At 47.6% G+C, this 10,035-nt stretch overlaps 2 protein-coding genes across 2 annotated transcripts; both read left to right on the top strand.

The window, feature by feature from the left end:
• The first annotated feature begins 4,899 nt into the window (after window positions 1-4,899).
• On the top strand, window positions 4,900-6,932 carry LOC144123588 (uncharacterized). The gene is made up of 3 exons (XM_077656396.1): window positions 4,900-5,101; window positions 5,918-6,094; window positions 6,634-6,932. Exons 1-3 carry the CDS (start codon window positions 5,006-5,008, stop codon window positions 6,766-6,768), a joined length of 408 nt encoding a protein of 135 aa, XP_077512522.1. The 5' UTR covers window positions 4,900-5,005; the 3' UTR covers window positions 6,769-6,932.
• Window positions 6,933-7,057: 125 nt separating this feature from the next.
• On the top strand, window positions 7,058-9,379 carry LOC144125907 (recQ-mediated genome instability protein 1-like). The gene has a single exon (XM_077659712.1). The coding sequence runs from the start codon at window positions 7,224-7,226 to the stop codon at window positions 8,838-8,840; it is 1,617 nt and encodes a 538-aa protein (XP_077515838.1). The 5' UTR covers window positions 7,058-7,223; the 3' UTR covers window positions 8,841-9,379.
• Window positions 9,380-10,035: the final 656 nt, after the last annotated feature.

Raw genomic sequence — 10,035 nt, 5'->3', positions numbered from 1 at the left:
TTTTAAGACATACTTGTGTGAAACAGTTGGGCAAAGCCACTTGTCAATACGCTGTTATTTCGATAGTGCCACAGCCGGGTGTGCTTTTAAAACGTACGTAAACATTACTATAACACGCATGCCACTTGGGCGTGCACCTGCATATATCACGTTTTAATTCATGTGCGTAATGTATGTGAAGAAGATGGCAGAGTGCACCGATATGGTTTTTCTGGTAAAATATATTGAAAACATAGTCCGCCCTTTTTTATATATCGTTTTTGTCATCGCAGGTTTATAGCATGATGAAATAATTTTGCGTAACCATCAAGTGCCGCTGCAGTACTGGACCACGTCGGTCAGATTTTAAGGCATACTTGTGCGAAAGAGTTGCGCACAGCTGCTGGTCCAAACGCTGTTATTTCGATGGTGCGACAGCTGGCTGCGCTTTTCAAATATACATAAATATTACCATAGCATGTGCATAGCCACGTGAGTGTGTAGCTGCATGTATCACGTTTTAATTCATGTGCATAATGTATGCGACAACGATGGAAGAGATTAATAATATGGATTTTCTAATAAAATATATTGGGAACATGGTCCACTCTTTTATATTCGAAAGAAAACATTTGACAGAAGTCTGTCTGGTTGGGAAAATTAATTTAGTAGAAAGATGACTGACGCCAACCACGTTAATTATTGAAAAACATGTTTGCGGCCATTGACCCGGAGGTATACAACACGAGGGCTTAAAAAGCCAAGCCGCGCCTCGCCCGTAGTCAAACCTTGAAGAAGGGACCGAGCCGGTCCCAAAACGTCGTGTTTTTCAAAAATTAACGTGGTTGGCGTCAGTCATCTTTCTACTAAACTCTTTTATATGTATCATTTTTGTCATCACAGGTTTATAACTGGATGAAATAATTTTGCGTAACCATCAAGCGCCACTGGCTCCAACTGGATGGTCTTAGATTAAGGGTATATAAGCTCGTGGATGATGTTCTGTAAACATATGCTCAACATGTCAACATCTGCCGTTCTCTGGCATAAGGCAGTGTTAACAGTTTGAGCACAGTGTGTGGCAGTGTTTAAAGTTTGGCTGGTGAATGAGGGCTTGGTTTGGTTTATAGGGCAACTCCTGGGGTTTTCTGAACATTTGAGTTAATAATCTCAAAATATCGAGTAGAAGCATTTCAAAACAGCAGAAACTGAAACTTGGTTTCGGCTTGAATATAACGCCACGGATGTTATCCCGAAATTGATTGTGTGCGTTTTGACTGCCTAGCCTGGCGACTATAAGCGACTACAAACACTGTCCACAAATATTACACACACAAGAAATTACTACACGCAAAAATACTACTTGCACCAAAAAGAAAAAAGGCCATTAGACTTGGCAGTTCTCCACCTATCCTTTCCCCCAAACCCCACCGTGACCCATCTAGCTCACCTCCCGGGGCCTGATGACAAATTAGTTGCAAATTCAAGATTATCAAATCAAATCTTTTTCTCTCATGTATGTACAGGCACATGAAAGGGCTGCTGGAAAAAAGCTTCCCTTTGGCAGCTTGACTGGCCCTCTAACCCAATCGCTTTAACAGCACGGAGTTTATAATATAATATTAAGTATTACATCTAAAGAAAATGTCAGATTCATAGTTAGTGCCATGAAGTTGGACGGATTGCTTAACAAAATATTAAGAAAAAAAATCCGAGCATGGTGAAAACTGCCACCACCCGGTTTCAAAGGGTACACTCTTACCTTCCTTACTTCCCGCGGCGACCTTTTGTAAGAGAAATTTGCTGTTTCTGTTGCTGTTGTTGCTGACAGGAAGAAAGAAAGGAAAATGCACGGGCCTGCCTACTGGCTCAAGCCGTGGCTCGCTGCCCCGTGCTGAAAGTAGGAGAGTTAAAGGAGAGGAGAGGAAAGATAGAAAGAAAAGGCGCCGTGTGCTAATAGGCCCGTAGGCCCCGGGCCGATCCCGGAGGCAGTGCAATACCGGGCCGACCCGTGCCAGAGTGCGTCTAGCACTCCGCCATATAAAAAAAATAAGTTTAATATCTTGGGTCCAAGGACCAGCAGCAGATATTAAATCAGGTATCAGGTAATCCTGCCGCTTGCTGTTTCTGCATGAAATCGAGCTCGTTGATATTTTAACGAGACAGAGTAGTACCAGAGAACATTGATGTCGTGAATCGGATTTAGTTACGGAATAGCAGGTAATAATTCTTAGCTTACCTTCTGAGAAGTGCATGAACAGTCGTCACGTTTGGGTATGTATGTATCTTATTCCAGTATACAGTTTGTCCGGATACTCTAAATGACGAATACTTTTCCACCAATCATGATGAGAGGCTTATTGTGGACAGCAGCAAAGTCGCATCCGTAACCCCCGCCCTGGCATGAAAGTCTACAGCAGAAAGTGGGAGAAAAGGGGGGGGGGCACATACCACGACCATGGCATCACCGAGATTCATCGTGCATGTTTTCTTGCGAGCATGTCCGAGAGTTGTTTTGTTGCAAGGATCGGTGCAGGGACCCCGCACCAGTATTGACAAGAGATCTTAGACCCCCAAGAAACTGCATGAATTCGAAGCAGGCAACCATTTTTTATTACTACTCTCAATACATGGTTGTCGGAATGCTTCTTTATAGTTTCAAAAATTTCACTGTGATTTTTAGTAAAAATCATTAATTTGTTTTCTGAAACCTGAGACTGAGAGAGATGAAAAAAAGTCGGCAGCACTACACAGTGGCTGGAAGCAAAAGAGAAACTCATGCGCTCGCTCCACGTAAGAGTCAATCCAGAGCTGGCCACTCATTTCTAACACTACGCAACAACGAGGAGACTGGCAGAGCTTGGGGATGGCACGTTTTAGGTATGTGTAATTAATGGAGCAAACAGCTTTAAAAATGACTTCTCCCTTTTGTGTAAACCATGTAAAACAGGCCACCGCCGCTTTCTCTCACTCCCTCTTTATTTTCCTTTCAACCTGTCCTCGAATCACTAGAGGCCAGCGCCTTTTATGGAACAGGCTTTAAAGGAGTGGAGACACCAAAATTGTGGTTGGCGTGTTTCAAATGTTACGCATTGCCCCATGGCGCGTGATGAACGCACCGCGATTCATTCATATATGTGCGGTAAATAATTTATTGTTGCATTACTGATACTGAGCAGGATTGCTTTCTGCGCGCCGGGGGTATGCTATGACGTCACAACCAGGGAAGAGCAGCAACCTTGGTCACGTGGGCTTCAAAAGTTGTGACCGCTGACTGCTGCGTCGTCTGCTCTCGTACACATGCTGTGCATACCAGCGCCTTTCAAAATGCCGGCAAGCTTGGTCGGTACTGCGATATGCTGAGAAAAGCCAAGTGAGAGCTGGACGACACCGAGTTCTGCGACCAAACGGCCGGCTCGCTTGGTCCGATCTCAGTCGGCATACCGCGTATGCCAACGCGGTTTCTGCGTTGTGTTTAGCTTTGCCACACTACACCGATGCTCGGCGGTGCCTGTGTCGGTGGCCCGCAGCCGACAGTGCGTCAATCGGCCGACCCCCTGGTCACAATACGATACGATGCCTCACTGTTCGTACCGACCAACACCCGTCGTTGTAGTGGTAGTGTGTGATATTTCGATTTCATTGGTAAAAATGTTGGCATCAGGCAAAGCAATTAACCTCTCTTATTTTTTGCTTGATCACTTCTAAATTATAACTGCAATTATAACTTCCCGAATAATTCTCACATTTTTTTTCACAGCTATCATTCGAGTGTTCCCTGTAGAAGAACATATGTAGGCTGTTATTGGGACTGGGAGAGCGGGCGCGCATCGAGGCATCCTACTGAGCACAGCCCAGCCTCGGCCAGGTCGGTCCTCAAGCTTGGCACGGCGTCAGCAAGTGCGGATCGGCCCGTGCAAGGCAATGAATATGCCCTATTCATTCTCACGTCTGGGTGTGGCAGAAGGCTCCTTTGCAAGCCTGTAACCCGCCAGCTGCCATAGCATTGCGAAGGTCGAAACGAAACGCTCAAACTGAGAGCTGCTCATGGCTCAAAGGGCACTGCGCAAAGCAGTTCCCATACGCTTTCCAGAAGAGGTGAAGTGGAGGGTGCTGGCAAAGTTTGCCTCCTTCACCATACCTTGGGTCGGTAGGTCGGCTATCATCATCGATTTTTCTCGACAACCGGATTACCCTATACTCGTGTGGCCGCGACGCGATGCCACAACGGTACGTGTTGTCGCGTGCTGTGGTTGCCTGAATACGGGCAAATTAATGTATGAGCAACGCGGACTTGGACTTATCTTTATTGAAGGAAGAGCCGATATCGAGAGTTGCAAGAGAGGTGGTTAAAAAACTCTTTCGGTGCCTTGACCTAAATCAAGTGGAAAACAGAAGAAAAAGAAACAAATGTGAGGTAGGCGTGCAAGAGAAATGACAGCGCACTGCAGTGAACTAGCACATGCCAGAAGTGTTCCACGCCGGCCGCAGAGGTGAATTTCGCCACTTGTGCAGGGAAGGGCTTCAAGGACACGAATATTACAGGAAGTGCGACTCGGCCACACGGGAGGAGGACTTCTCCAAGTAGCTGACGGGCAAGAATAAGAGCAGCCTGCTCAGGATACTGCATAAAAAAAAATTGCCTATACGTACGGCTTTCTATATAGTACAGCTTGCAGCCAGCCCGAATTATATGCCTTACGGCAAGTATTCGCATAAAACAAAAACTATGTGTACGGGACTCTGGCGCGAGGGAGCCAACGAATGAATGAATGAAATTTTTTTTTCTGTTCAATAGAGGTCTCAATGGGGCCAAAAGCAGTGCTTTTCAGTATAATGGTGATCGATGACCATCGGGAACATAATTTACAGCAGCGATCGTCGTTTTCGTTTCCGTGCGCGTGTGGTGCTCTTGAAGCACGCGCACTCCAGTGCCTAGTCAGCAGCAGCGTCGGAGGTTCGACTCAGCATGCGTGGCTCGCGTCGGGCCGCCTCGTACCCATGGTAGCCACCGCCGAGCCCGCCTATGAACCTGGACGACAGGAACCGGCTGACCGAGTTTAGCCGCAACTTCAGCGAGTCGTCTATGTACGCCTCCTATGTGACGGCCTGGAACAGAGTGGTAAGCCTTATCGACTTCCATCTGACCCCGCGGTTAGGTGCGCTGAGAGGGACCTCCCGCTTCGCAGACTATTGCTCGGTTCGCAGACTATTGCTCGGAGCCGCGATGAGCATGACAATAAGCCTAGCCACGTAAACAAAGGCGGCCTTTTGCGCCCAAGTGCACCTTGAAAACGCCAGTCGAGAGCCGATTAGATCCGCAACCCTTCTTAGTTGAGTAACTATCTGACCGCTAACGCTCTAATTCGTTGGGCGATTGTGGAGCTCTAACCTCCGGGATTCCCATTTTGATGGAGCGTTAAGAAAATTGTGGAGTGGGGTACGACGAAGTCAGCCGTGCAGTTACAAGCGTAGAGTGAAAGGGAGGAGTATGTACGGGCTGCCTGAGAAAAATATTGGAAGCGTCAAACTGTTAAGGCGTGACAGGCGCGTTGAATTGTTTTGGGGGTTTAAGGAGAATGATGGGTGTTAAGAAGGATCATTGGGTCTTCTGTGAGATCAGCAATGAGTCCCCACAACTGCTGTGGCCAATAGTGTCCTAGCCTTAGCTGTGGACACACGATACCCAGTATGCATGAAGGGTTCGCAGGATGGTGATCAAGGGGACAGGTTTGCGTGGTAGCTTGTCAGCGAGAAACGCGCACAAGCCACGTGATGCAGACACTCAGTGCTATCGTCTTGTTTTTACCGTTGTTTCGTTTGACATTGCGCCTAGAAGTTATCCATAATTATAGCTCGGAGATAGTTTAAAACCATAACATCACTCTGACTGGCTGAACGAACCGCTACGCCCATGAATCTTTTGCACGCGCCGCAGGTTTTGTGCTACGAAGGAAGTGAGTCTACCCCGCAAGGCAAAAACTGGGGTATGGACCGCCTGACAGCGATTCGCAACTTCTTCCGCCGCTGGTTCTGCCGCAACAAGGATGTTGCCGCAGCCGCCGGTCAGAACGCAGACCATGTGCTGTCCCCGGCCGGTGGCGCCGCCAACCCCGTGAGCTCCTTGATTTCCCTGAACCTGTTTGAAGCGCCGCGCTCTTTTTGTCTTCGTACCGTTGCCTCATGGTTGAATGTTGTAGCCACACATGTCATAATCGCTCACCGTGACAGGTAGCCTGCCTCTTTGCTTTGCGCCGAATTTCCCTGTAAATTGCTATTCGACCTTCGTAGAGGCTCCTAGATGTCTACTTGGAAGTCCCAGCTAAATGCCTTGCGCCTACATCACGCTTATGTGTAGTCCAGGTCAAATTTTGCTTAAAGTACGAATATTTGAGAAACTTGCGCAACTGTCTTTCCTAGAGGGACACCGGCGCTTATGCCGATGAACACGGTAATTATTCTCTGGTTAGAAATGTACATTCCCAGGGAGCTTCTTACGCAAGCCTGATCGCAAAGTGCTTTTTACACCGCCACACGAGTGGTTGCCAGGATGTTCTGTAACAGGCGACTGCTGCCTGCATGGATCACGCATTGCTTCATTTTCTGCCCTTTTTTTCGTCTCTTAAGCTGCTGATGATCAACTTATTCTTCCAGGCAAACGCGGCCAACAAACATGATGAGCAGCTTGGAGATCACAAGGATCCCAACGATGACTACCGGAACCAGGTTTCGAGACCGGCGCAGCTGAAGAGCCCATTCACGCACAGTCTCAAGTGTGGGCAGTTTTAATTTCAGGTGTCGTTGCTTTTGCAGCCGCTGAGGATTTGCGCCGCGTTCTTCCGCGTATTGTGCGAAGGGAACCATGTCAAAAATGCCGCCCACTGAGACTACGTTCAGCAGCAGTCTATAGATGGCGCCACATAGCTAATAAAAAAATCTTTGTTCAGTTTGTACGTTTTTGGCTTTTTGTTGTTTTTTCTTTTGAATGTGCGTGTAAAAGCAAAATGTTTTATTATACAAATTGCAGCAAAATAAGTTTTTTTTACGCCACGTGTGAAACTAACTCATCGCGCCCTCAATGCAATATGTGGTTTCAAGCAGACCGCGGGACCGCAGTTTGTTTGGCGGCGAGTATTTCTTCTGCCTAATGTCAGGTAATGTTCTGAGGTGGTTAGATAGTGCTAGTCCTCGTGTCAGGCAATGCAAGAGCTTTAAGTGCGTCGGTGAACCGAGTCGTGCGCGTCATGAATCAAGTGGACGATCTCGCCGAAAGGTTCGCGCAACAGCACATCAAAGTCAACCGCTGTTGGTTGCAGGCTTGCATCCGCTATGTTGAAGCTGAAAGGGGCTCATCTACGCAAGCAGCGGCATTTGGCGGTGACCTGTACAAGCACCTGTACTATCAACTCTTGCTGACAAATCTCTGGGGACTGGGTATGACGTGCCTGCCCGAGAGCGCAGTCTCCGCGCACAAATTGGTGCTGAAGGGTTCATTCTTTCTCCAAGTAGACAGCGTGCATGACGTGAGCCAGCCGGCATACTCTCAGCTTCTCAAGATAACCAACACGGAAAACGAGAACACCGGCGTTCGGGCGGACCCGGACGAGAAACCGTTCCCGTGGCAGGCGCACGCGAAGAGAATGCTCAAGCTCGACGTGACCGACGGCACTCGGCAGATGCAGGCCATCGAGTTTGAACCGGTGCGATGCATGAGCGTCGATATGCGACCCGGCATCAAGATCTTAGTAACGGGACCCGTTGAGTGCCGGCGGGGCTTGATATTTCTTCGGGCGGACAACGTCCGCGTTCTCGGCGGTGCTGTCGAACCCCTGTTGCAAGACAACTGTCAAGAGGCCCTGCTCTGCCGAGTGTTGGGTCGCGAACCTTCTCACTTTTCTGACTTGGTACCGCCCCAACGGTCTGTCGCTCCCGCCGCAAGGGCTAACGGGGTTGAAAATCGCCATAGTAGTGACAATCAAACGTCTGATCAGCCTGAGCGAGCTCGTGCAGGTAATCTGTCATCACGGTGTGGACGCTATTTCCAGCATGATGACAGCAGGGCGACCACAATTCCCGTGGCCAACAGCAACTCGTCAACAGTTCGAATGTCCAGTTCTGCAGTCGATGTAAATAACGCATGGGATAGAGCTGGTAGTGCAGATGTAGACCCTGATGATGTCTTGATGAGCCAGATTGACCTGGGAAAACTGGGGCCAGAAAATGATAGGCAGGACTGCATCGATGACGAAGTTGATGAAGACCTTCTTCGAGAACAACTTGACTTTCAAGCACAGGCGGCAGGTGCTGGAGCATTTCAGGGTGTTGAAGATTCTGATAAACACGTTGCCACTGAACCATACATTGAGCCGCAGCCTAGCACTTCTACTCGTGATGGTAAGCCAAGTCATGAGCACCGCAGCGAGGAGCCCCAGGAACGAACTGTCGATGGGGGGCCAGCAGCACCTCTGCCGTACATACGTCTGAGCTCTGTGCTCAAGGACGGCAAGCAGCCAGACATATCAGAGGTGGTGATTATCAAAGGCTACATTGCCATGCCTACAAGCAAGTTGAAGGTTAGCCCTGAAGAACAGTGGCAGCTTTCTGCTATCATTACTGATGACACCGCTTCTTTGGAAGTAGACATTGACGATGCTCTGTTGTCAAATTGGATGGGCTTAACCGCACCAGAGGCCAAGAAAAAACGCAAACTTTCGTCCAAATTTAAGGATTTCTTTGCTGAAAAAGTGGGCGAATGTCAGGAGAAAATGAGGTCATTAAATGGCCTGCTGACTGTTAGTTTTTCTGGCACTGAGGAGAAGCTCCCGGTGCTTCTTGACTACAATGAATGGAAACAGGACTGAGTGTTCTGCTGCACTTGCCATCTCGAGCTGTGAAAGTGTCTGTCGTTATGTTCGCTGTGGGCTGCTATGAACAGTCCTTTATCTTTGCAACAGCTTACTCACACTTATAAGATGTCACAGCTCCTCGCGTTACGCATGCTGTGTATGTTCTTCTTTGCATGAGACGATATACGTATACTGATGTTTCAAGACTTATTTCTGAACGTTCTATCACATACTGTCTGTTTATTTCCTGTTTGTGCATGTGGCCTTGTTTTTGTAATATATGACACTGCCGTGGCTTGCATTATAATGACTGATACAAACTTACATCAACCATGACCCCTTATATGTCATTGTTTTATAGGCAGTTGTTGATGTGTTGTGCCAGACATACATGTAATGGTTGGAATTATTGGCAAGACTACCTCTGGCTTTTTACCTGGCTGCCAACTACAGGCAGATGTGGGATTGTCATCCGCAGTCTCACCCACAGATTTCATATATTCTGTGGGAACTGTTATGTATAGCAAATACTTGTAATAATAATAATAATTGGTTTTTGGGGAAAGGAAATGGTGCAGTATCTGTCTCATATATCCTTGGACACCTGAACCACCCCATAAGGGAAGGAATAAAGAAGGGAGTGGAATAAGAAAGGAAGAATGAGGTGCCATAGTGGAGGGCTCCAGAATAATTTCGACCACCTGGGGATCTTTAACATGCACTGACATCATCGCACAGCACACGGGCGGGCGCTTTAGCATTTTTCCTCCATAAAAACGCAAATACTTGTATGATCTGTGCTTTTGCATAGCACATGCCTGTAGCAGTAAGCAGTTATTGGTAAAGTGATGCATTTCATGAGTTACTAAATCCCATGGTCCTTCTACTCTCATTTATGTACAACAATAAGGTTTTATATATTTACTTTTAATGCCTCATGAAAAATACTTAGGCTGATTTTAATACACATATGGCGTATGGTACTGTGCAGTGAAGCAATTTTCTTCGGTCTTTGCTGATGGATGATGAGGCGTATTTGACCTTATGCGGAATAAGGGAGTCTCACTGAAAAAAATAAGCATGCCTGAATGTTGCTACTCTAATCCGATGCAAAATTTCGTTTCAGTGGTTCGTGTTATCCCGCGCATCGCTCAAGAAACGGAGAGGTTCGCAGTACGGCACACAGGTGGCAGTACGTGCGCGTATCATG

This window comes from Amblyomma americanum, chromosome 3 (assembly GCF_052857255.1).
Source record: "Amblyomma americanum isolate KBUSLIRL-KWMA chromosome 3, ASM5285725v1, whole genome shotgun sequence".
NCBI lineage: Eukaryota > Metazoa > Arthropoda > Arachnida > Ixodida > Ixodidae > Amblyomma > Amblyomma americanum.
This window is presented reverse-complemented; position numbering and strand designations above follow the sequence as displayed.